We start from the raw sequence: 27,794 nt of genomic DNA on the forward strand, positions 1-27,794 counted from the left end.
GCAAACAAACCCCGTTAGCTCAGCAACAATAGTATTTTGGTTATGTAAGAAAGTGCCTTGTTCTTAGAAAATACTGCTGATGCTTTTACAAGTGTCATGGTATCTGCAACTTTCAAATGATTTTTAAAGAAATAGAACATAAAAACAGATAGATATATGTTCACTGTCTCATAGGTTTAATTTTTCTATGAATTTAAAAGTTTTTAAAGTAAAATGCTGGGGAAATGTTACTGTAATCATAACAACAGGCAATTAATCTCCACCACAAACTATGATTTTATGATACTCAGTTTAAAATTTGCTTATTTTCAGTGAAGGCCTGGGGAGGGGATGGGAGCAGGGTAGAGGAGGTCAATGGGGGAAATGAGAAAACATCTGTAATATTTTCAACAATAAAGATAAATTTAAAAACAAAAATAAAATTTGTCCATTTTACTTTTTTAAAATAAATGTATCAAAAATTCCCCAGGAACCCAAGTTATGAAAGGAGAGTCACACCTACCGGCAGGCAGGTTTCACTTGTTAAAACGTCCCCAGCAACACCTGGAGCGACAAGATCTTGCTTCTTTGCTTCTCTGTCCCCCAGCATGACAGCAATGGTCTCAGCAAGAGCTTCATTCACAAAATGACTAATCATGTCTGAACTCACAGGAACCCCAGCATCAACAAAAAGCTGGAGGACGCCACCACTTGTTCCTTCCACTACAAAGTGAAAGAATTTCAGAATAAGTGGGCAAGGAACGTGCTTACAATCCAAACCTTAATTCTTAAAATTTTAGAGATGCAAATATACGTGTACAAGGGGATGGGAGGAGAAATAAAAATGAAAATAGAAAATCTACATATTATGAAGAAGAAGGTAACTTAATGCACATTCTCTCTAAGCAAACAAAAAAGGGAAGGAAAATATACAGATGAAAATTTACTTATATGGCCTCTTCCCTACCATAGAACTTAGTGATAAAAAGGATTTACATCCACATTAAATGTTCTATCTGAAAACAATCCATATTTCCAAGGAAACCCTGTGACAGATCTTGGCCAAAACACAAGGATACAATGACTGTGGGGGAACCTGAGAGAAATGGTAGCTGCTTTATAGACATAAAGACGAACCTACCTTCCTTTCTAGTTTCAATACTAACATTTACAGTTTAGGTCAGTGATGGCGAACCTATGACACGCATGTCAGAGGTGACACGCGAACTCATTTTTTTGGTTTTTTCTTTGTTAAATGGCATTTAAATATATAAAATAAATATCAAAAATATAAGTCTTTGTTTTACTATGATTGCAAATATCAAAAAATTTCTATATGTGACACGGCACCAGAGTTAAGTTAGGGTTTTTCAAAATGCTGACATGCCGAGCTCAAAAGGTTCACCATCACTGGTTTAGGTGCCTGATATCAGAAGCTCCACAGGAATATTAATTTTCCAAATATGTTGTACTTTTAACCTGTATGAATGTTCAGAAAATTCAGTGAAATTTTAACAACAGACTTTACTAGACATAAAGTGGCTCTATTTCTAGAGCTGTGTGTGGAAAACATGTAAACAATGATCTATATGATTGATGGAGATGTGACCTCTCAGAAGAGCACTCTATTAATTAGTACACCTATGGCAGCAATATCTAGAAATCCCTAAAAAGTGGGTATAGGTATCTTGTTGAAGGATAAGTAATTATATGTTGACATGAAACATTTAGCAGTCTCTGGTAAAGTTAAACATTACCATATGATCAAAAGAAATTTAAAAATGTGTCTAAAAAATCTGTTTGCAAATATTCATATCACAGATTTATAATAGCCAAAATCTAAAACACTACAAATGTCTATCAACTGGTAAATGGATTACAAATTGTTATATACATACAGTGTAATATTATTACGGCTGTCAAAGCATTATGATAAATAAGACAAACACAATAGATATGCACTATATGATCATGTATATACAAAATCGTAGAAAAAGCAAAAATACAATGAAAGAATGAAGATCAGTGGTTGTTAGGGCCTGGCGGGCATGGGAGGAGGCTAGGAATTGACTTCAAAGGGGTATGAGGGAACTTTTCGGGATGATGGAAATGTTTTTCAATATCATGATCCTGCGGCTAATATATAGCTGTGTTTATTAAAACTCATCAAACTGGACACTTAGAATTGGTGAGTTTTATGGCAAATAAGCTATATCTCAAAAAAGCTGTTGCAGAAGGAGGGGAAAGAAAAGAGGAAGAGGTGGAGGAGATAGAAGGAGGAGGAGGAGGGAAGAGGAAGAAGAAGAGAAGGAAGAAAAGGAGGAATACTACCCTTAAAAATACTACCCTTAAAAATAACCTCTATGAATGATGTGGGTTCCATAAAGAAAGAAGCTCCTTTATTCATTCAATGATCACATGACCTCTTAAATGTTAGTCAAGGGCTAAGTACTAAAGGAGAAACATCCTTAATCCTGAGTAATTTATAGTCTAGTGAGTGAGACAGATATGTAAACCAATCACAATACAATGTGAAAGTTACTATATCAAAGATATATACACAGTGCTATATATAACACTTTGGAAATAATAGAGATTTGGGGTGGGAGGAATAGAGGATGTTATCATCATCTGAATGCTGCATATGATATAAGGAGGTGAGGGAGAACTAACTCCACTCCAGAGAAGATCTGGGAACTGATATAGAAAGAGCTTATCTTTTGTCAGGCAAAGAATACCTGACTTCTAGAATATGTAAATCCACAATGACCTGAAAGTTTTGTCTTTTAATAACAAAAAAATTAAAGAGATTCCATTTCACTTACCAATGTCAGAACTCAACGGTTCACTTGCCTCGCTGGCTGAAACACTGACATTAGCTATGGCCTGTTGTTGGATTGGAAAGAGCCCAGAGATAATTCTTGACATTATTTCTTGTTCTACCCTAGGGGATAAAAGTTAAGGATTCCTAAATTTGAGTGAAATGTAGAAAACATTAGAAATACTATGCTTAAAAATAACCTCTAACCATCCATAAGCACAAGCATTTACATGTGAAAGCAGTCATTCTAAAAGCTGAATCTGGAAGAAGAAACAATCAAATGTATCCCCTAGCAAAACAAACCACATGAAATAGATCTCCATGTGGGAGATAATTCATTACACCAAATTAAAATCTTTCAGATTAGTCTAAAGAAGAGTTTAACAGACCTCATAAATTCCTACGAAGGTTTATGTGAACTATACCTAGCATATCATGCACCTAAAATGTTGGGTTCTCTACTCTGAAAGCATGCATATAAAACCACACAAGATCAGAGCTGGAAAAGAAGTCCAGCCACCCTCTCTTCAAGGAATAAATATATAGACTGCAATATGGATAGGTAGTTTTCCTCTTAAAAAAATAATTTATTTCCAAAGTCATTGTTAACATGCAGAAAAGGAAGAAGGGGGGAAAATGCAATGAAATAGGAGACTGCCTCTGTACATGAGAACAGCTAATACACGATTAAAAATTATTATATGCCCTGGCTGGTTTGGCTCAATGGATAGAGCGTCAGCCTGCAGACTGAAGGGTCCCAGCTTTGATTCCAGTCAAGGGCACATGCCCAGGTTACAGGCTCAATCCCCAGTAGGGGGCGTGCAAGGGGCAGCCAATCAATGATTCTCTCTCATCATTGATGTTTCTATCTATATCTTCTCCCTTCCTCTCTCTGAAATCAATAAAAATATTTTTAAAAAATTAATATACAAGTAATAGATGTTCATTGTCGAAAAATCAGAAAACATTAAAAAATTTTTAAACAGGCAAGGCTCCCTCTTAATCCCAGATTCAAGGATAAACACAGGTAACAATCTGAAATATAATTTTCCATTTTTTTTCTCTATGCCCATTTATTTTGGAGTGAGTTCTTATAAACTACTAGAGGCCCGATGTATGAAAATTCATGCAAGGGTAGGCCTTCCTTCCCCTGGCTGCCGGCACCAGCTTCCCTCCAACACCCAGGACCCGGGCTGCTTCCCTCCTCCAGCTGCCCGCAGGGCAGTTAAATCATTAGAATCCTGCTTAGTTTATGTACCAGTGTATAAATCAGGGGTCCTCAAACTTTTTAAACAGGGGGCCAGTTCACTGTCCCTCAGACCATTGGAGGGCCGGACTATAGTTTAAAAAAAAACTATGAACAAATTCCTATGCACACTGCACATATCTTATTTTGAAGTAAAAAAACAAAACGGGAACAAATACAATATTTGTATTTGCATGTGGCCCGCGGGCCATAGTTTGAGGACCCCTGGTATAAATAATGTATTTCAACATGACTAAATATTTTTCTAAACCTAATCTTGATAACTGTATTAATATTCAGTTTAGTTTATTCCCTAACTTGCTTAAGGTTTCTCACAGGGATAAAAATAAGTTCATAAGTTTATATAAGTAACAGAACAGTGCCTTGTTTGTAACAAGCACTATTGCTGCTAAGTAAGCTATGGCCTGTGGCAGAACTGTAATTTCCTTAGGAAAAATTTCTGGAACTGAATCACTAGATTGAAGAACATGTACATTTTTAAGGCTTTTTTACTTCACAATAGCTCTTTTGCCATTGATTTATTTACTTATTTTTTAAATCTGACACTGTAATACCTTTTATTAATAAAGAATGTTGAGATAAGCATACCAATTTAAATACAAAAATGTCTTTAAACTCGACAATCATAACACTAAAACAGACTGGACAATCTTATTCACAGTTAAGTACAAGTATTCCAGGACAGAAATAATATCTCCAACAATTAGTTACACACTAAGTATCACATCAAATAGTTTCCAATGACTATAGCAAAGAAAAGAAATTTAATAAATGAAAGGAGAAAAGAAATATTTTCAACCAAAACTCAATACTTTCCATTTATATTTGCTACTACAATTCTGTTAACACCAATGCCTCTTTAAACTCACCACTGAATTAAACTACTTTCCAAAGTTTCTTTTCTCTGAATTACTTTATCCAGAATATCAGCAGTGGGATGAAAAGTAGAAGCAACTGGTGGAAATGGAGGACCATTATATTTTGTAGAAGCAACTTTAACACTTCTATTAAACTCCAGAATTGGTTCAGAATATTCTGGAATTTCATCACATTTTTCCTCTTCCTGGTAATAATAAAAACAAAATGATTATATTCATATGTAATTCAACACTGCTGAGTGACAAGTATAGGCAGGGAACTTATATAGATGAGTTAACTTAACCAATACTTCTAAATTAATCAATGGCATTTCAACTAGTTTGATCGCATTATTTACATACACATTTGTCTATCATATGGAAAAATACTGGTAGAAAACAGTTTCCAAGATCTGTTACCTGTATGACATCAATTACTTCATCAAAGTTAGTTCCTGGAAACTTCACCTCTTCATCTACCTTCGTTAATTCTGGAGTCTAAGAAAGCATTTCAGAAAGTTTTTGTTGTGTTTACTGTCTTTTTAACTTATACATGACTTATCATATTTCTACCCATAGCATAAGCTTATAATAAATAGCCCTATTTTTTAAATTTTAACATCCTATTCAGAATTTATTTCATTTGTAAATGAAATCCAAGACAGTCCCAACTGTCCTTGTGGCTCAGTGGTTAAGCGTCAACCTATGAACCAGCAGGTCACGGTTAAGATTCCCAGTCAGGGCACATGCCCATGTTTCAGGCTTGATCCCCAGTAGGAAGCATGTAGGAGGCAGGTAATCAATGATTCTCACTCATCACTGATGTTTCTATCTCTCTCTCCCTCTCCCTTCCTCTCTGAAATCAATAAAACTGTATATTTTCAACAATCAACTCCTAAAAAAAAAATCCAAGACAGTCCCAAAGCCATTAGGTTCTCATTTCAATAGTCCTAAAAAATTAAATATAAATTTTTCTGTCAAGGATTCCATCAACAATGCAACGTAAGTCAAGTTGGTATGATTGTGATTTCTCTCCTAGAGTTAAGATAAAGTGCTTGTATATGTAGATATATAAGTATACACATACAAACTCACGAAAAGACAGTTACAGAATCAAAAATTTAGAAAAATAAATAAAATAGTTATTTTACAAATTTAGTCTGTAGGCCTCACTGTAAGTAATCTAGTTACCTAAAACCACAAATAGACTCCTGAGAGCTGAACGATAGAGTCAGAAAATTATTATTTATAATCATATATATTTTAATAAACTTCTGGTGGAAAAAATTACTAATGAAAAAATTAAATTAGACACAAATACATTTAGGTTCAGTTCTATTTTACTATTTCTGATTATGAAAAATTGTTGGTTTTCTCCCTTTCCTTAAGAATGTATCCTTATAGAAGCATGGAATAGACTGACAAATCTCAGAGGGAAGAGGTGGAGGAGGGAGAGATTAACCAAAGAACTTAAATGCATATAGGCATAACCCACACACACAGACAATAATAGTGTGGTGAAGGCCGGGGACGGAGTGGAGGGGTCAATAGGGAGAAAAAAGGGGGCATCTGTAATACAATAACAATAAAGATAAATTTTTTTAAAAAAAACTATATATACTTGAGGACCAAATTTGCTTACAATAGATGAAACGTGGGGAAAATTACGGTGCTTTTTTATGTGTAGTAGTAGAGTCATAACTTCATTACTTAGTAGCAAATAAATACTTGGAAGAAATGCATATTTGTGCATCATGTCAATAGTACAATGACAAAATAACATTCCAAAACATAAACTCCAATCATTATAAAATTCACATTCAGAAAAACTATATTAAGTTGCCATTTAAATCGAGATTCTCCTCTGAAGAGAAAAAATTCTTCACATATGAGAGTATTACAACTTATGTGACCAAAAAGTTACACTAAGGAAAATGACTTTCAAAATATTTATAAATGTAAGAATCTTCAAGTTTCGTTTTTAGGTTCATAAGCAATTCCAGGTTCATTCTGAATCTTCTCCTTAAAACCTAAATTATTATAATGAATTATAATGATAATGAAAGACTTTGCAGGGAATAACATTAGTTAAAATCTATAGTGAGACATTACTTAAAACTATAAAATAAATTCTGAACAATACCTGTATCCAAGTGCTCAGAGGAGGAGGAGATGCTTGTTTGGGACTAGGCAGAGATGGACTGACATCAATGCTGACATTTGAAATGCTGTCAATATCTACACTGGGTAACACCTAAAAAAGAACACAACATCTAGCTTTCTGTTCATCATTTTGACTCAAATACTTGATATCTATATATCAATAACATATATTTAACTTTTTATTGCAAAGTCAATGGAAAATAACTTTTTAATTATGAAAGGATAATTTACAAAATTTGGAAAATAAAGGGAAACATACAAAATCCTACTATCTTAAGAAAGCTTCATTTTCACTATTCCTTTTACTTATCTTTATACTAGCCACTTATACGTAGGCAAAACATACAATAATTTCATTCCTGACTTTTCAATGTAATTAAGTCATAAACACCCTACCTTGTTTCCATATAGACTTCATAATTATATTTTAAATGACTGTATAATATTTCAACAAATACACATGCCTTTATTATTAATCGTTTTCCTGTTGGCAAACATTTAGGATACTCCTAATATTTCTCCTATTATATGTATATCACTACAAAAAACTTCTTAATATATATAGGGTTTATTTCCCTAAATTTTGAATTATATCCTTATACTAGATAGCCAGATACTAGATTAAATTTTTGAGCCACAGGACGTGAATATTTAAGATTCTTGGTAATTACTGCCAAAATGCAATCCAAATGAGCCCTATTTACAACATCAAAAAAGGTGATTATAATTTTTACCCAACCTTTCCCCAAATTAGATAATATAACTGCTTCATCAATAATAGTTTTTAAATTGAGGTATATTATTTTAATTTGTATTATCTGGGTAACTAGCAAGATTTAAATTATTCAGTTTGCTTGATTATAAATTGTATTTCCTCTTCCCTAGAATCTTATTCATGTTCTTTGAATATTTCTGGATTTGTATCTATGTTTTCTTATTAATTTATGGAGATTTTTACATTTAAAAATTAATTATTTCTAGTATATTCGTTTCATATGTTCTCACTGCATGTGATTTGCCTTTTTATTTAAAAATTTATTACATATTTAAGTTTTAGATTTTATAGACTCAAATCTATTTTTATATTATTTCTAAGTTTTCTTGTCTCATATTCAGACTTAACTTCAACTTGGATAAAAATTTCATGCAATAATCTTCTAATTCTTCCTATTTTTATATTTTGTAGTTACACATTAGCCTATTGCCTGCTTGGAACTCATTTGCTATATACAGCAGGAATTTTAGAGTCTAAAACTGATCTATTTTCCACATTGCTAACCAATTATAACATACGTTTTTTTCTTTTACAAGAATCCTATTTCTCAACTGATTTATCCAACCTATATTATATTATATTTTAATTAACCAACACAATTTCTGAAATACTTTTATAAAGGACCAGTACCAAAACACAAACTTTTTTAAACCCTTTGTTCCTTCAAATATCAAAATGATCCTAAAGTTCAAGTTTTTAAAAAAAAGTCATTTTTTTAAAATTACAATTTCACTTAAATTATACATTAACTAAGGAGAACTGAGTACTTGAATATTTAATCTTCACATATAAGTTCTTTCTCTATTCAAATTTTCATCTACCTATATACATAAAAGCCGAGCAACTGGAAAGGTGGAACGACCAGAATGCCCAGTGGCTATGACATGCATTGCAGCAGCCAACCAGCCTGATCTGGGCCCTGATTGGCCACCAACACCCAATCGGGGGCAGGACTGGCTGGCCAACCATCTGTGGCCCCTCCCCACACCGGCCCAACTCGATGAGCCCCCATCGGGGCAGGCCGGCTGGACCCCAGCAATGCACAAATTCATGCACCAGACCTCTAGTATCCTATATAATAAAAGGGTAATATGCAAATTGACCCTAACAGCAGAATGACTGGGAATGACTGGTCACTATGACACACACTGACTACCAGGGGGCAGACGCTCAATGCAGGAGCTGCCCCCTGGTGGTCAGTGCGCTCCCACAGGCGGCGCTCTGCTCAGCCAGAAGCCAGACTGATGGCTGCCATTACAGCGGTGGTGGTAGGAGCCTCTCCTGCCTCCTCAGCAGCGCTAAGGATGTCTGACTGCAGCTTAGGCCTGCTCCCTGCTGGCAAGTAGACATCCCCTGAGGGCTCCCGGGCTGCCAGAGTGATGTCTGACTGCCAGCTTAGGCCCAATTCCCCGGGGAGCAGGGCTAAGCCAGCAGGTGGACATCCCCTGAGGGGTCCCAGACTGCAAAAGGGCACAGGCCAGGCTGAGGGACCCCCCCGAGTGCACAAATTTTTGTGCACCAGGCCTCTAGTGTTTATATAAAGATTGATGTATTAATAAGTCACAAACACTGTATTTTTAAAATTAGTTACAATATATTGTTCAATCATTCCCTTTGGAATATCATCAAGCCACCTGGATATGAGTCATTGGCTTAAAAAGGTACCTTAAAGCATGCAAAGCAAGGAAAGAAACATCACATTACCACCATAGTTTTAAAGAAAAGACCCATGATAAAAGCAAAGTGTTCATGAACACATATAATAGATTTTAAGTACTCAAGTTAAGCCAAAAATTTTTTTCCTGAAAAACTTCTGTTCATGCGCCCTGGGATACCTACCTGTACAGCAAGCTGAGGAGGGTCCTTTTTTTCTGACTTCATTTCTACAACTGCTATGTTAGGTTTCTTTACTCCAGTTGCTGGTTTTCGAGAGGATGGAGGAATAGAAGTAGTCACTGTTACAGGGTGTGGCTTGTTTACAATTGCTCCAGCAGGTGGCATGGAATCACTATTACTTTGGGTTTGTCCTAAAAAGTTTGGAGGACAAAATGAGTCAACAATTTCAGAAATAAAGGAAAAAATCCAATATACAACTTAGATCTTTATGGCTATATTCTCATATGAAAGAAAAGCACCATCTGCAATCACCTTTCCCTCTAGCATGAACACTGTCAACAAACCATGTCATTCTTTTAATGACCAAATTTATTTGGCACTCATACGTATTAAACATTTCACATACACTATCTAATTTAACCCTCAATATAAGCCTATGAGGTATTAATAATTTTATAATTGAGGAAACAGAGGTTTAGAAACATATAATTTGCCAAAGGTCATAACTGTTTCTAAGTGCCAAAGCCAAGACTAAAGTGTAATGTATTATATTGTATTATTTTTATTCTCAAATCTTCATAGAGCAACAATGGACAGAAATAAAACCAACAACAAAATACCAATGTTTGACCACCAATAAACAGCATGTAAGCCAACTATTTGGTGATTATTTTAACTGTCAAAAACTTGTTAGCTTTCAGTTCAGAAGTTCCATTTGTTATGGTACAGAGCATTCATTAAAAGCATAGGTTCTAGCCCTAGCCAGTTTGGCTCAGTGGATAGAGCATCAGCCTGCAGGCTGAAGGGTCCCAGGTTCGATTTCAGTCAAGAGCATATGCCCGGGTTGCTGACTTGATCCCCAGTAGGAGGCATGCAGGAGGCGTCCAATCAATGATTCTCTCATCACTGATGTTTCTATCTCTCCCTCTCCCTTCCTCTCTGAAATAAAAAAATTAAATTAAATTTTAAAAAAGCATAAACTCTAAATAAAGCCAGACCACCTGGGTTTGAATCTTGGCTCCATGTAGCCTTTGACAAATTACCTAACTCCTTTGTGCCTTGGTTTCTTCATCTATGAAACTGGTACATTACTATGTTTTATACGGTGGATTAAAGCAGTTAACATATGTAAAGGGCTTAGATCTGTGCTGGCACACAGTAAGAACTTTTTAAGTTTTAGTATTATATTAGTAGAAGGTATGTTTGAACAGACATTAGCCACCAAACTAACATGTCATTAACCCATAATATCAAATATAAAAAATTCATGTTGAAAAATATCCATATTTAAATCATTCATCAAAATTAAGAAAGAATAGTAATGACACTAAAAGAGAAAAATAGCTAACTAGTGAGAGCAAAAATGATTTGATCAGTTTTTACAATGATGAGCCCGAGACCTCAAATAAGTAAGTAATCAACTATTGGCTTAGAATATACAACCACACTATTTTACTTAACACAGCCTAGTTCAAATGTACATAAAAGGTACTTTAAAGTATTTCCCCTAACACATGATGATATTAAACCAGTCAAAATTCTTGAATTCTTTAATTTTTATGAATGTCTATGATATCTAAACAATTTTAAAATTTCATGTCATCTACAGCAATGTACTATAAATACCAAAACAATATTTCCTGTGAGCAGAATTCATCATACCAGAGACATACTGAGGCCTTACCCACAAATATACTAGGTGTACCAGTCAATAATAGCGGATTTTGTAATCAAAGAAAACACGATAATCTCAAGAGAAACATCAAAAGTGCTTTATTCAAAGTAATGTCCATCTCTAACTACACATTTCCCCCATCTTTAGTTAATTTGTGGATACCATCCCAATAGAACTTTTCTTGTTTTGAGGCAAACCATTCAGAGACCCAGTTTTCCACTTCTTCGTATGTTTTGAAGTGCTGCTCAGAAAGTGCGTGTGCCATCGCTCGGAACAAGTGGTAATCTGAAGGGGCAAGGTCTGGGGAATACGGCGGGTGGGTTAATACTTCCCAGGCAAGATCTTTTAATGTGTCTTTAACTGGTTTTGAAGTGTATGATGGGGCATCATCATGAAGCAAAATTACTTTGCCGTGTCTTCTGGCACATTCTGGTCATTTCACCACGCTTTGATTCAAATTGATTATCTGTTGTCGGTAGCGATCAGTATTAACGGTTTCACCTGGTTTTAGAAGCTCATAATACACCACACCTTCCTGATCCCACCAAACGCAGAGCATTGTCTTCTTTCTGAAGCGATTTGGCCTTGCAGTCGATATTGATGGTTGACCTGGATCAACCCATGATTTTGTGCGTTTGGGATTCTCAGAATAAAACCACTTTTCATCGCCAGTCACAATTCAATGCAAAAAAGACTTTCTTTTGTGCTACTGAAGCAACATTTTACTGATGACTTTTCCGTTTTCCATTTGTCTTTCATTCAGTTGATGTGGCACTCATTTTCCTTCCTTTAAAATCTTTCCCATTGCTTGTAAATGATCAGAAATTGTTTGCTGAGCAACATTTAATCTTTCTGCAAGTTGTTTTTGAGTTTGACACACATCTTCATCCAATAATGCTGTAATTGTTGGTCTTTAAACTTTTTCGGTTGACCTGGACGTCTTTTGTCTTTCACATCGAAATCATCACTTTTAAAGGGTTTAAACCAGCATTCACAAGTATCTTGAGATGGAGCATGTTCACCATAAGCTTCCCGAAGTATTCAGCAGCAGTTTTCTTCAAAATAAAGTAAGAATTAAAACTTCCCACAAATGCTCTTTTTTTGGCACAAAATTTGACATTTTTAAGTGTAAAAATATCTATGATGATAACACCTTCAGCAAATTTGACATATGAAGTTTTGAAGCTTGTTGTCAATACTAAAAAATAGCACACATATCAAATCGCATATATATCAACATATGTGTAACTCCATCTAGTGAAAAAAATCCGCATTATTAACCGGTACACCTAGTAAACAACATATAAGGGAAAAGATAGGTGACTATCATGTCAGCACCATTCTTTAAGTTCTGATACTGCTAATATGAATTTTAAATTTACCCATATGTTCTGTTAGATCTTACCTAAAAGAATCGCCATAGGAATTAGATGACCTTCCAGTGTACCTGAAAGAGTAGGCATTTCTCTGCTTGGGCTGAACAAATACTGCTGATCACCAGGAGGCAATGTAGCAATGGAATGCTGCAGTTTAGAATCTATCTTCTTGGGTTTTGTTGCATAAAAGTCAGTTTGTGTTCTTATTGACTTTACTTTAGTGCCTGTAATCATCATCAATGGCAGATATTTTTAAATATTGTTTGAACAGCCACTATTCACCCATCTAGAAATACACAACTCTTCTTCACAGGAAAATCTCATTCTATATATGATTACAGTGCCCCAAAAAGAAGTAGCATATAAACTAGAGGGTAGCAAACGTTTTATTGAAAGGCCAGGTAGTAAGTATTTTAGTCTCATGGGCCATGTCGTCTCAATTGCAACATCTCAACTCTGCCATTGTAGCATGAAAGCAGCCATAGACAATACATAAATAGAGCAGAGTTATGCTGCAATAAAACTTTATTTATAAAGACAGGCAGCTGACCTTCAGACTATGGTTTCTCAATCCCTGAATATAAGTAACAACATATATAATTGCTATGACAGAACAGATACAAAGACTAGGAAAAAATGTTCAATAAAGATTTGGAAGAATATTTATAGACGTTAATATCATTATATATATTATTCTATTCCTATAGAATAAATCTGTATAGACTTTAAATTCTCAATTCTTAAAGAATTAGAAATTTGGTCATCTGTCTCTTTAGAGACGATAAAGGGAATATGAGAAAAGTGAAGAAAAGTAAAGTTATAAAGGAAAATGAACTTTTTTCTAAATCACTTCCTGATATTACTACATTTTTACTTGTAATAGCTGAGTAATTTTATAAATCTAGATTTTTAAATAAAGTTTCATGATCCCAGAAAGAAAATTTCATTACCACTGACTATATTTTTTCATCCTGTTCTCTAGTATTCATTCGATTGAATAAATATTTTCTTGACTATTATTGAAGATATATTTTCAAAGCCTTTCATATGTGTTTTGTATCACTGCAGACATAGGGAGTACAGCACTGAATAAACCAACTGTACTCACTGAGTTTACAGTATAACAAGTAAAACAATCAGTAAACAAAAATATAACAGCAGACAGTGAAAATGCTATAAGAAACAATAAGGCAGGAACAAAGGATATAAAGGAATAGAAGACAATTTTTTTGGATAGGATGGTCAGGGTAAACCTCTCTGAGGAGCTAACATCACAGAGCAGAGATGGAGAGAACTGAGAGAGTGAGTCATATAAGGAAAGCTCTTCGGGAAGAGGAAACATCAGGTATGGAGGTCTAAGGATGAGCATGTGTCCACAGATTCTCAATCACTTCTAGCATTAAAAGGATTGCTGCCGAAACCGGTTTGGCTCAGTGGATAGAGCGTCCGCCTGCGGACTGAAAGGTCCCAGGTTTGATTCCGGTCAAGGGCATGTACCTGGGTTGCGGGCACATCCCCAGTAGGAGGTATGCAGGAGGCAGCTGATCGATGTTTCTCTCTCATCGATGTTTCTAACTCTCTATCTTCTCTCTCTTCCTCTCTGTAAAAAATCAATAAAAAATATATTTTAAAAAAAATAAAAGGACTGCTTAATAAAGTTATTTTTAGGTTTGAAAGTATTTTAAAACCTCAAGTTATTTTTTGCAAAGGCTTTTAAAACCCCAAATCTACACTAATAAAAGAGAAACATGGTAATTAGCGTACGACCGCTACCCTTTTCATTGGCTAATCAGTGAGTATATGCAAATTAACTGTCAGCCAAGATGGCAGCCAGCAGCCAGGCAGCTGGAAGCGAACATGAGGCTTGCTTGCTTCAGTGAAGGAGGACTCCAACGTTCCCGCCTGCCTTGCTGGCCTCTGAGCTGGCAGCTTGAAACTTTGTAACAAATATAGAAGCTAAACAAAACCCCAGAAACCAGCTTTCAGCCACCGGGATCTCAGAGCTGGAGTTATACATTGTTTCAATTATAGAACCGAAACAAACCAGATACCGGCTTTCAGCAGCAGAGGCCTCAGAGCTAGAGACAGAGCTAAAGCTGGCCCAGAATAAAAAAAAAAGAAAAAAGAAAAAAAGGAGCGGTTGGGAGCTTCAGTCAATCGCCAGCCTGAAGGCAGCCCTCAGCTCCTCACCCAGACTGGCCAGGCACCCCAGTGGGGACCCCCACTCTGAAGGGTGTGTGACCAGCTGCAAACAGCCATCATCCCCTCATCCAGGCTGGCCAGGCACCCCAGTGGGGACCCCCACCCTGATCCAGGACACCCTTCAGGGCAAACCAGCCGGCCCCCAGGCCTCTATCCTATATAGTAAAAGGGTAATATGCCTCCCAGCACCGGGATCAGCGGAGCCACGAGGCATCCTGGCACCGGATCAGCGTGACAGGAGGCAGCGCCCAAACTTCCTGATCGCCCTGCAGCTCTGTGTGTGACAGGGTGCGGCGTCCCAACGCCCCCCTCCCCCCCACAGGCCCTGCTCTGTGTGTGACAGGGTAGAGCCATAACCTCCCCATCGGCCCTGCCCTGAGTGTGACAGTGGCAGCGCCCCAACCCCCTGATCGGCCCTGCTCTGTAGGTGATAGAGGGCAGCACCCCAACCCCCCCCTCGCCTTGATGGGCCCTGCTCTGTGTGTGATGGGGTAGAGCCATAACCTCCCCATTGGCCCTGCCCTGAGTGTGACAGTGGCGGCGCCCCAACCCCCTGATCGGCCCTGCTCTGTGGGTGATAGAGGGCAGCGCCCCAACCCCCTGATCCGCCCTGCTCTGTGTGTGACAGGGGGCGGTGCCCTAACTCCCCTATCGGCCCTACTCTGTGAGTGACAGGGGGGAGCTCCTCAACCCCCTGATGGGCCCTGCTCTGTGCATGACAGGGGGGAGCTCCCCAACCCCCTGATGGGCCCTGCTCTGTGCATGACAGGGGGCAGCGCCCAACCCCCTGATTGGCCCTGCTCTGTGCGTGACAGGGGGTGGCATCGCAACCTCCCAATCCGCCCTGCTCTGTGCATGACAGGGGGCGGCGCCCCAACTCCCCAATCGGCCCTGCTCTGAGCCCGACCAGGGGCTGCACCTAGGGATTGGGCCTGCCCTCTGCCACCCAGGAGCAGGCCTAAGCCAGCAGGTCGTTATCTCCCGAGGGGTCCCAGACTGCGAGAGGGCACAGGCCGGGCTGAGGGACCCCCACCCTCTCCCCCGAGTGCACAAATTTTGTGCACTGGGCCTCTAGTATAATATAATAGAAAAGTTCCAATAAACAAGAGGAAACACTAGGATAAATATTATCTACATTAGAGGCCCGGTGCATGAAAATCATGCACTGGAGGGGGGGTCCCTCAGCCCAGCCTGCCCGGGAGCCCTCAGGGGTGGGAGGCGACCCAGCAATCAGAGGAAGGTGACACCCCCATCATACCTCTGCTGCTGCCACTGCCGGCAGTGCAAGCCTAGGCTGGCCCTGGTTACCTGAGCCTTGGGCAGCCCTGGGCGGCTGGGCAGCTGCCATCCGAGGCTTGCCTGCGCCTCGGGCTGGCCCTGGGCGGCTGGGGGGCTGAGGGGACTGGGGGACTCCGGAGGCAGGCACCCCGGCCTGAGGGGACTGGGCTCTGCCATCTTTGAGGGCATGGCAGCAATTAGCATATTCCCTCTTTATTAGATAGGATGCTTTACCTCAATAACTTCAGTAGGATTTATCTATAAACTGAAATGCTTATATAATCACCTAACTCTTAGAAATGAAATAGAAAAAAAACTAGAGCACCAGCCAAAGCTCCAACTTCCAGAAAGAACAAGAAAGAAAATTGAGTAGGTATCCACTAGTTACTACATATTGCCAAAGTGGCTTACACTGCTAAAGTACAAGGAATTTAAAAATGTAACAAGAGCCCTAACCAGTTTGGTTCAGTGGATAGAGTGTCGGCCTGTGGACTGAAGGGTCCCAGGTTCGATTCCGGTCAAGGGCATGTACCTTGGTTGCGGGCACATCCCCAGTAGGGGGTGTGCAGGAGGCAGCTGATTGATGTTTCTAACTCTCTATCCCTCTCCCTTCCTCTCTGTAAAAAAATCAATAAAATATATATATATATATAATGTAACAAGATCAACAGGCTCAATATACTAGTATAAGAGTTATATTTAAATACATTAGTGATATGATGTCTGAGAGTCAAAACATACTGTGGTAAGTGAAAATATTTTTAGTTATGTACAATATAACCAAAAAGTTTTTTTCATTTTTGTTACCTATGGTTCTTTGAGAACTGTAAAAGTGCCCATGAGAATTTTTTTAAAGGTGATTTTTAAAAATATTGTTTTCATTAATTTTTTAAAAATATGTTATTATTGATTTCAGGGAGAGGGAGAGGGGGAGAGAGGTAGAAACATCAATGATGAAAGAGAATCACTGACTGGCTGCCTTCTGCATGCCCTGTACTGGGGATTGAGCCTGCAACCCAGGCATGTGCCCTGACTGGGAATCAAACTGTGACCTCCTGGTTCATAGGTCAATGCTCAACCACTGTGCAACACCACCGGGCTCTGATTTTTTTTTTTTTTAAGAGAGAAAGGGAGAGGGAGAGAGAGACAGAAACATCGATGAGAGTTTAGAAACATCGATCCCTATCTCCTGCACACCCCCTACTGGGGATCGAGCCCATTAACTGGGCATGTGCCCTGACCAGGAATCGAACTGGCAACCTATCAGTGCATGGGACAACACTCAAACAACTGAGCCACACCAGCCAGGGCCCCATTAGCAGTTTTATGATAATATACAGCATATGGCTGATCTTTCTGTTCACAAAGAACATGATGGACCAAGACCTCCAAGGAAATGTCTACTTTCCCTAAATTTTCATTTAAATTGTTCAAGGTTCATCTCTTTAAATGCAAATTTTATCATGTTTTATCTAAAGATACCATCTAATTCTTGCCCTAGCTGGCTTGGCTCAGTGGATAGAGCATCAGCCTGCGGATTGAAGGGTCCCAGGTTCGATTCCGGCCAAGGGCACATGTCTGGGTTGTGGGCTCGATACCCAGTAGGGGGGGGGCATGCAGGAGGCAGCCAATCAATGATTCTCTCTAATCATTGATGTTTCTAACTCTCTCTCCTTCTCCCTTCCTCTCTGAAATCAATAAAAATATTTTTAAAAAATAAAGATACCATCTAGTTCTATATTTTTCTCCACTTATTCCTACCTTGTGCCTTGAATCAGGTCTATTGTTTCTTACTCCCTTGGAATTGTTTTTCCTTCGCTAAAACATTATATAATTTGAACTGTATTTATAATAAATAAAAAGCAAAAATTAAACTTTACATAAAACTGATACCATAAAAATGGTTTACCACGAAAAATGAGGTTTCTTACCTTTAACCCGTTCTATTACTTTTGGTCTCTGTGGTTTGGACTTAGCAGATGGAGAATTAAATCTGAGATATGGTCCTTTTTTAAGAGTGCTGCGATGGCACTGATAAATTGGTTTTCCATAAATTTGTAACATATAATCTTCATCTTGTATCGCTGCGGTTGCTTTCAAAAAACCCTAAGTACACAAATTTATTGATCTCACCAACAAAATAGTCATCAAACACTTATCTCACTTTCCTAAAGCCTCTTTTTGCAAGCCTAAGTATTATAATAACAATGATCAGGTCAGAAAAGTCCTTTATTTTAAATAAATTCTGGATATAGTTTTCAAGCTATAGTTTTCAAGTTTTATAGTTTTTAAAAGCATGAAACTTAAATATATAAAACACTCACCCAAGAAACATGAAGGTTCTTACACTACTAGGAATACTTTCAGCACCAAAAAGTAAGGTTTAAACACACTTTATATATTACACTCAATTATAATAATATAACATAAATCAAGTCTTTAAATGATTTTCTACATTTCTGATCCTACCTTTAATCATAACCTAAAATAGTACACAGAAAGGCAGCATTTATTGAGCATCTACTAAGTGTTAACCATTGAGTTAGATGCTTTATTAATGTGCCCCCAAATTCATGTTTGGCATTAAGAAAGTTAGAGCCTCTCCCTGACCAGTTTGGCTCAGTGGATAAGGCGTCGGCCTGCAGACTGAAGGGTCCTGGGTTCGATTCCAGTTAAGGGCATGTACCTTGGTTGCAGGCACATCCCCAGTGGGGGGTGTGCAGGAGGCAGCTGGTTGATGTTTCTCTCTCATCAATGTTTCTCTCTATCCCTATCCCTTCCTCTCTGTAAAAAAAATCAATAAAATATATTTTAAAAAAAAGAAAGAGCCTCCGTAGAGCAGCCAAAACATTCCATCCTCAATACCTAGTACTATACCTCATCAATCACTAGGCACTAAACCAGTGGTTCTCAACCTTCCTAATGCCGCAACCCTTTAATACAGTTCCTCATGTTGTGGTGACCCCCAATTTCATTGTCACAAATTGAACATAATTAAAGCATAGTGATTAATCACAAAAACAATATGTAATTATATATGTGTTTTCCGATGGTCTTAGGCGACCCCTGTGAAAGGGGTCGCGACCCACATGTTGAGAACCGCTGCACTAAACATACATTTGTTAAACTGAAAAAACAAACGCCATACATATACACACACACAATGATGAAATACAATTCTTAGTACCATAAATTCCTAATTTTTGGACTAGATGATCTAAAAAACTGTGATTCTAAGTGTGAGATCTCAGGAAGGAATTATGTATTTTATGCAGTGATATCCACATTGTGGATATCCAAAACCCTAAATATCAACAGTTTAAAATTAGTTTACACTTGTATAGTCCTTCATATTTTAAAAACATTTTCATAATTTATATCTTAAAGGAAATAGTTTTAATGCAACATTTATGCCACATAACCAGAGTAGGATCTTACTTCTCTTCTCTCTTTCTGTAAGCTTGAAGCAGGCATGCTCCTCATAGGTGGATTTTTAAAATGCTCCTCTTTTTGGTTTTGACCATGTTTTCTTGGAATTACAGAATTATTTACTGTTTTGTCTAGCTTATTGGATTTAGTATCTTTACTCATATTCTGAGCTTTTTTGGTCCGTTGATTCTTCTGATCAAATCTCTTCTGTTCATCCTTTTTTGCCAGTTCATCCTTAACATAATCAAAATTAAAATTACTTAAAATCTATCCAAGTACTAATGCTTTCAAAAGCATTAAAATCTGTATTTTTCTGTTATAAAAATATAGTTTAGCAGTTTTTAATGCTTTATAGACAAATAATATTGGCTTACATATGAATAAAAATTCTTGGGAAGAATGAACAAAACACTAAGAAGATTGGTGTCTTATGGAACAGGGTGAATGAAAAATATCAGATGAGATACAGAGGTAGGAGGGTAACTTTTCATTATAGAGCTTTTTGATGTTTGAACTATATGACTGTAGAAATTGTTCAAAAATTAAGTTACAAAATAAGTTTCAAAAGTAAACAACTTTGTAATAAAACTCTGAAATAAATATTTATAAGTTAAAGTTGCTTGAAGGTTTCAACAAACATTTTATATGGAATCCACAGTAATAGTGACATATATTGATAATTGTACACTCTTAGTTCAGCTTTTTTCTGGTACATCAGATAATAGCTAGTATAAATTCTTCACAACCACATTAGAAATATATAATCATAAACAACAAAGTGCAAAAATATATTTCAGTATTTATTGCTGTGGAAACCGAACTGACACTTCATCTTGCTGTCACTGTGAATAAACATATAAACACACCTTACAGTTAGGAATAAAACACTTTGCACCCCAAGATAAAAATAACAGGGCTACTCTGTCTAGTTCTACTTCCTCAAATATATAAAATTTTAAGACTTTTCTTTAAATTACTGACCCCCCTATATAAAAGTAACTCTCTAGACTTGAGTTCAGGTAGTGAACACATGATGCAATATACAAATGATATATTACAGAATTGTACATTTGAAACCTATATAATTTTATTAACCAATGGCAGCCCAATAAATTTAATTTAAAAAAATAAAAAATACCAAAAACAACTCTTAAATTTTTGCAATGCTAATGTCTGAAGACACCCTCCGGATGTGAGAAAGGGGAAATTTTTCCATCTGGAACTGACTTCTGTAAATTCAGTAACCTGAAAAATCTTGTAGAGTATTTTCCCTTTAAGTAACCGGTATTTTTACTTGGGTAGCCCAATGCTTCTAAATCTGCTGTCTTGAAACATTTTTTTAAGTATACTTCTTTCTTTTCTAAACGCTTTTGCTAGATTTTCTTTCAAATATTCATATTCTATTTATTATCCAACAATTTGCCAGAAAAGAACCCTAATATAATTTATGAGATAAAGCCCCTAAGTAAAATGAAACTTATTATTAAATAAATATAGTGATAGAGTGAAATTAAGAATTATAAGTGGAGTTATATATAAGGAATATTTTGAGAATAAGTATATACTTATAAATTGGAAACAATATTATCTCCTGGGAATTAATTCTATTTTTTTTCCCAAAATCTACCTGAATTTCTGCAGAAATAGTTTTAATCCACTCATCCACTGTCTTTTTGATCCGAATCTTCTCTGACATCTCTCTACAAAAGAGAATAAAGAATTTTCTCTTTATTAGCATTTAATGTCCTGAGAATAGAACATGGATCAGATCTCTTACATAGTTTTGAATCCACTGTGTAGCCCAATATCCTTCATCCATAAAGAAAAAAACAATACTATTAGTTTTCATCAAACAGAAGTATATTTGTAAAGTATATGTAAATCTCAGAAGATATGTACTAAGAGAAACAAAAGTAAAGGGAACAGTCACATTTGTAAAAGTAATAGTAACATTTACAGATCTAAATTCAACTCCATCATAAGCCCATATCATTTAAGGAAATAAAGAACCTTTTCTAACAATTAAAACACATTACACAAAATAAAATGCTTAGGAAAAAAAAATTAAGAAAGGCTGTAAACTGTGGTTTCATAAATAACCTTAGGATAACAACATCCTGTCTTACCTGTTGCTAGATAGAGCACTGATAAACGAATACATGGCAGTCCCATCCTTTGCACGAATAATAGCTTCCAGGTTTTCTTCAAGTACTTTTTTATTGTTCTGCACTCCTCTCAAAATCTTCTCAGCTTCTTTCAATATGGACCTGGTACTGGTCATTTGAAGCTTAATGGAATTCTGTGGAAAATCAGCAAGCCTCGACATAAGCAGAGATTCTTTTGGCTTAAAAGAAAAAAGAGCAAAAATGTCACCATGTAAAACTCATATTTCATATTATTTTATTCCAAACAAGAGCTCTTATTATAGTTGGGGCCATATACTATACCAATATATTCTAAGGGCTCAATTTGTCAAATTTCAGAGTTTTAAAAGAATACTTGGCAATTAAGGTTTCTTTCTATTTAGAGGTTCTAATGTGTATGTTAAGTGAAATAGAGCTGAGATGTCCACAGTAGTGGTAGGGAATACAGTGGCCAATAAAAACTGTATCTGGTGAAATAAGCTAAATCAAAATGAGAAGAGGGTTGGCTCTAGGAAGGCATGGCAGACTTTGTGAACTGGATAAACAAGGGCCCACCCATAGTTTTCCCTCCCCCTTCCTTCCTCTCCAATAGAAGCTATAAAGCTAGAGTGGGCCATGGGGCTCCATCCTAGCCACAGAGCAGGAAGCAGAAATCAGTGAGGGCTTCTGAAAAAAAATTGCAAAGAGAACAGACCGGGATAACACGTCTTTTTTCAGTGCTTTGTCTTCATATTTACTCTGGCTTTCTGCCTTGATAACTTTTCTATTTCTTAATTTTTATCTTTCTAATTATCAATTTTAGTATCCTGTTGCCACTTTACCTGGAGTAAGCCATTTGTTTCTTTCCTTTTTTGGCCAAGATCATGAAGAACATTATCAGACTTCTGCACAGTCACCTTAGCTGTTCCTAGTTCCTCAAAGGAAGGAAATCTTTGAGAGAATAGAGTAGCAATGCTATAAGAGATTTAGAAATAAAGTTTCCTAAATTATCAAATTCAGAAAAAATCTGATGACATACATTCTTAGTTATATGAATTCTAAATGGTGTTCTATTAAAACTGGACAATGAAGTTAATCAATCATATGATTAAACACACATAATACAAAATATCACAAGGGACAAAATTACTCAGACCAGACTGCTTTAGGCAGAATAGAAAAAGAGCAGGAAAGGTTTTACTTTGAAGAAGCTAACATGCAGAAACACTCTTAGAATGGTTAAGAGCCTCTGAAAATCCTCTTCTACATAAGAGCAAAGAGAGCAGTTGCAAAAATGGTCAAAAACAGCTTTTTCAGAACTCTGGAAATTAAACAAAGGCTTGCAAAACCTGAGAAACATTAATCAAGAAAATGGATAATTCTAAGTAAGAACAGGAAGATTTGTGGCTTTTTGTTGTTGTTAATCTTGACCCGAGGAGACTTTTCCATTGATTTTTGGGGAGAGTAGAAGAGAGAGGGAAAGACAGAGAAAAACATTGATGTGAGAGAAACACATCGATTGGTTGCCTCCTGCACAAGCCCCAACCAGGGCCTGGGCTGGGGAGGAGCATACAACCAAGGTATGCGCCCTTGACTGGAATCGAACCAGGGACCCTTCGGTCCGCAGGCCGACACTCTATCCCAATGATGGCAAACCTTTTGAGCTCAGCGTGTCCGCATTTTGAAAAACCCTAACTTAACTCTGGTGCCGTGTCACATACAGAAATTTTTTGATATTTTCAACCATAGTAAAACAAAGACTTATATTTTTGATATTTATTTTATATATTTAAATGCCATTTAACAAAGAAAAATCAACCAAAAAAATGAGTTCGCGTGTCACCTCTGACACGCGTGTCATAGGTTCGCCATCACTGCTCTATCCACTGAACCAAACCTGCTAAAGGCATTTTTGTGGCATTTTTAACATGCCCCATTTCCCCAAACCCTTTCCTAAACTCTGTGGTGGCCCTGAAAACCAATAGCATCACAACCACTAAAGAGGGAGGAACAGGTTTAGAGCTCCTGAGCAAGTCCCATTCACAGGGTTTCTCTTTATTTGATTTGCCTCAGAGCCAGCTCAGTAAGAAACCCTACCCCCAGGGCATTCTTCAAAAATAGTGGCAACTGTCTAATATCTTAGCTGCCTGAGATGGCCATATCAGTTGGGGTGGACAAGAGGGTTGCCAATAAACTAAAAATCTGAGGAATGAGATGTCCATTATGTAGTTTTGAAAAGTTCCAACACATTATTGGGGATCTAGAAGGTCATCTGCACGTACAGGGCTATGTGTGCATGCCCAAGAAAGACATGAGAAGGGACTAATCTCTCAATCTGGCTGAATTGCGGCTCTGTGCAAGCAGGAAGTTAAGGCTAACCAAGACTTACAAACTTAAGTTGTGCCCAAACACACACACACACACACACACACACCACTTGGCAAACAGGGAGATTTAATCATTCAAAGTAGTTAAGGAAATCTCTTTCCAATCATTAGCAGACTTTAGCTAACAAAATAGAGATTTGCTGCATATGACAAAGAATAAAGACTTTACAGTCTAGGAAAGAGCATCAAGAACAACCCAGCTTCCTCTATCCTGCATCAGATTATTTTTGAGGCTATTCTCAGATAGCATTTCATCAAAATTGAAAAATGCGCATTCATTAGAAATTAATAACCTGCATTTTAAAAAAATTAAATATACTCATTTCATAACTATATTACAGAAAAGGAGGAATATACATTAGCAGCAGAAAATAGCAAGTAAGTCTAAGATAATTTATGAAAGCAATATAAAATATTTATTAAAATTAGTTAAGAAACTTTAGAAATGTTAACGCTCTTTTCAATCTAGCTTTTACCTGTCTTTCCTTTCGGGATTCCATCCTATTTTTGTTCCAGTTAGTGAGGTTTTGTCTGAAGATTCATTTATTCTTGTCAAAGAATCTTGATTACTCAAAATTTGTTCCAATAGTCTTAAAGTTTCTACAATAAGAGAAATACAGTATCATTTTTCAAGTACTACTTCATTCCTCTTTTATATGATACTAGAGGCCCGGTACACAAAATTCATGCATGGGGAGGGGGTCACTCAGCCTGGCCTGCATCCTCTTCAATCCGGGACCCCTCGGGGATGCCCAACTGCCTCTCACAATCCGGGACCCTGGCTTCTAACTGCTCACCTGCCTGCATGATCGCCCCTAACAACTTCTGTCTGCCTAATCACTCCTAACCACCTCTGCCTGCCTGCCTGATCACCCCTAACTGCTCCCCCCCTGGCCTGATCACCCCTACCCGCCTCTGCCTCACCCTGCACCCAGGACCCAGGCTTCCCTCCCTCTGGCCAGCCGCAGGCACCCAGGACCCATGCCGGCTTCACCTGGGCCAGCCACAACTGCAGGGGACCGTGGGCGGGCGGCTTTGCCCGGGCTGCAGCCACAGGCAACTGGGACCGCGGGGCGGGCGGCTTGTCCCTCTCCCAGGCTGCAGGCACAGCTGCTGGTGTCCAGGACCGCAGGGCAGGCGGCTTGTTCCTCTCCCGGGCCGCAGCCTGGCTGGTCCCCATTTCTCTTGCGTGAGCTCATTTGTGCCTGGCTGGCCCCACTCCTCTTTCCCCAGTGTTGAGTGTCTAAGCCGTTATGGCATGACGGCGTGATGGCATGATGACTATTTGCATATTAGCTCTTTATTACATAGGATTTCACATATATTTATACTAAATTAGCTTCTTATGATGGTGATCAACTCAATTCACTCTATAATGTAGGCTATAAATACACTCATCAAATAAAACTAAATTTTAAAACAATACAGGTGAAAGTTCAGGCCCAACTTTATTTACATTACAGAAAAAAAGGAATTTGAAAGAGAAGTTTTTCTTCATACCAACTATTACCTGAATCTTCTCTTTAACTTCATCTTTAATGAGACTACATAACAACCTCATCTTGGTGAAGTTGGTTTTTTAAAGATTATTTTTTAAAATTCCTTAAAACTCCTTAAATGTGTTCAAGACAGGACTTAAATACATTTAAGAATAAAAGTTTAGCCCTAACCGGTTTGGCTCAGTGGATAGAGCGTCGGCCTGCGGACTGAAGGGTCCCAGGTTCAATTCTGGTCAAGGGCATGTACCTTGGTTGCAGGCACATCCCCAGTAGGGGGTGTGCAGGAGGCAGCTGATCGATGTTTCTCTCTCATCGATGTTTCTAACTCTCTATCCCTCTCCCTTCCTCTCTGTAAAAAATCAATAAAATATATTTTTTAAAAAAGAATAAAAGTTTATACTTAACATGTTCATTTACTTTTCCTAAAGGAATACTACTATATTTAAGGGTCTAAATTATTTCAGGTCATTTATAAAAGTTAATTCACGAACACTTTTTTCAACTGAACACAGTAACAAATGTTAAATTTCTCTGAGTTTTATTATTGAAACTCACACCTAAAAATAACATAAGAAAACATGCTCAAAAATGATCAGCAGAACATTATTTTTTTATTAAAAGCAAAATTTGCTCATGAAAGATTAAATAACCTATAGAAGACAATCAAAATAGAATCATAAGTGTATATCTCCAACTCCTTTTACGAAGAATCTAAAGTAACCTGATTTGGCCTTTATCATTTAAAGAAAAATATTAAAAATAGACAACTCACTTTAGTTACTTTAGCTCATTAGAAAACTCTGAGTATTGCGTGGAATCTGTTCTTAATATGACATCAGTGTAACAGAAAGAGTGGGTGCTAATAATTGCTTTATTACCTGCATGACCTGATATCTCCATATTTTCTTTTTCTTCTGCAGGATTTTCCCTCTTTGATATTTTATCATCTTTTGAAACAGGTATAGGAGCAAACTTTCGAGGTGCTGGTGTCTCCAAAGGAGATTTCTGTTTATCAAAATCCATATCTACAACCTCTCTTGAAGGTGCTTAAAAGAAAATAAATTTAACTTATTTTTTAAAAACTTTACATTGTAGAGTGTTACTCTTCCCCATATTTTAAAAATAAACCCAAAATTATAAAGGATATACTAATTATTAACTATGCAGAAATAACTTCAGCCTCACTAGAAATCAAAAGAAATCAATAGACTATAAATATTTTATACATACAGTTAATAAATAAGAAAAAAATCAATATAATATTCAGTGCTGTGGTGAAAATGGCATAGCCAGACACTGCTCATGGCAATAAAAACTGGTAAGACCATCTGGTATTAAGTATAGGAAGTACTAAACACCCAAAAAGTATCCTTCAATCATTAAAAATTAATATTATGAAAATAATTATGTAAACATAGGAAATACTTGTGGTATGCTAGTAAAGTAGTAGCATAAAATTATTTCTTGTTACAACTACAAGGACATAAAAATGACATATGCCCAAGAAAAAACATAGAAAAATGTAGTTTAATTTGAATTTTTAATTTACTCATTTTTAAAAAATTTTTTTACTGTCACTATAATACACAAAAAACCCAATTCGGTACACAATCAATAAAACAAACATCATCTTCCTTTAAAACCCAAGTCTGAAAAAAAACAAAATTATGAGCAACTAATTTTCCAGAATTGAGGATGAAACAAATGTCTACTTCTATAGAAAAACACATGGGCCCAAATGGTGTGGCTCAGTGACTGAATATTGACCTATGAACCAGGAAGTATATCATTAAAGGAACAGCCCTTATTTTTCATTAATTCATTATTCAAATATCAATAATTTGGAACACACTTATTCATTTATTTTAAATTCCAAAGGTGTAATACCAATAAGCTATATATTCCTCTATTATTATAAACAGAGATTTTTAAAGTTCTATTAAGATAGACAGACTTGCATTACTAACTCTTTGAAAATACTTAGAAATAGTTTATAATTTTACTCAGGTGGTTTCTCCCAACAGAATAAAAAAAAAAATAGTAAATGCTCAGTTTGTTAGAGACGTAGAGAATTGATTATAAGCATGTTTGATACTAAATAAGTAAAATTTTTCTACATTTATAAGT

At 36.9% G+C, this 27,794-nt stretch overlaps 1 protein-coding gene across 8 annotated transcripts in view; it reads right to left on the reverse strand.

The window, feature by feature from the left end:
* The window catches only part of KIAA0586 (KIAA0586 ortholog), a 98,685-nt gene that overhangs the window by 59,187 nt on the left and 11,704 nt on the right, over positions 1-27,794 (reverse strand). For 6 of the 8 annotated variants that reach the window (XM_070419066.1, XM_070419063.1, XM_070419056.1 and 3 more), the window contains 14 exons: positions 26,546-26,713; positions 24,645-24,768; positions 22,624-22,756; positions 21,785-22,002; positions 21,286-21,358; positions 19,668-19,892; positions 18,161-18,335; positions 12,779-12,973; positions 9,702-9,889; positions 7,068-7,178; positions 5,345-5,422; positions 4,937-5,130; positions 2,805-2,923; positions 503-702 (listed from right to left, as the gene is read on the reverse strand). In XM_070419066.1, coding sequence (XP_070275167.1) covers positions 503-702; positions 2,805-2,923; positions 4,937-5,130; positions 5,345-5,422; positions 7,068-7,178; positions 9,702-9,889; positions 12,779-12,973; positions 18,161-18,335; positions 19,668-19,892; positions 21,286-21,358; positions 21,785-22,002; positions 22,624-22,756; positions 24,645-24,768; positions 26,546-26,713 — 2,201 coding nt within the window. The remainder of the gene's footprint in view (positions 1-502; positions 703-2,804; positions 2,924-4,936; positions 5,131-5,344; positions 5,423-7,067; positions 7,179-9,701; positions 9,890-12,778; positions 12,974-18,160; positions 18,336-19,667; positions 19,893-21,285; positions 21,359-21,784; positions 22,003-22,623; positions 22,757-24,644; positions 24,769-26,545; positions 26,714-27,794) is intronic. The other 2 variants (XM_070419068.1, XM_070419070.1) reach the window with 2 other exon arrangements.

This window comes from Myotis yumanensis, unplaced genomic scaffold, assembly GCF_028538775.1.
Source record: "Myotis yumanensis isolate MYYU_CA2020_CCGP unplaced genomic scaffold, mMyoYum1.0.hap1 SCAF_1, whole genome shotgun sequence".
Lineage (NCBI taxonomy): Eukaryota > Metazoa > Chordata > Mammalia > Chiroptera > Vespertilionidae > Myotis > Myotis yumanensis.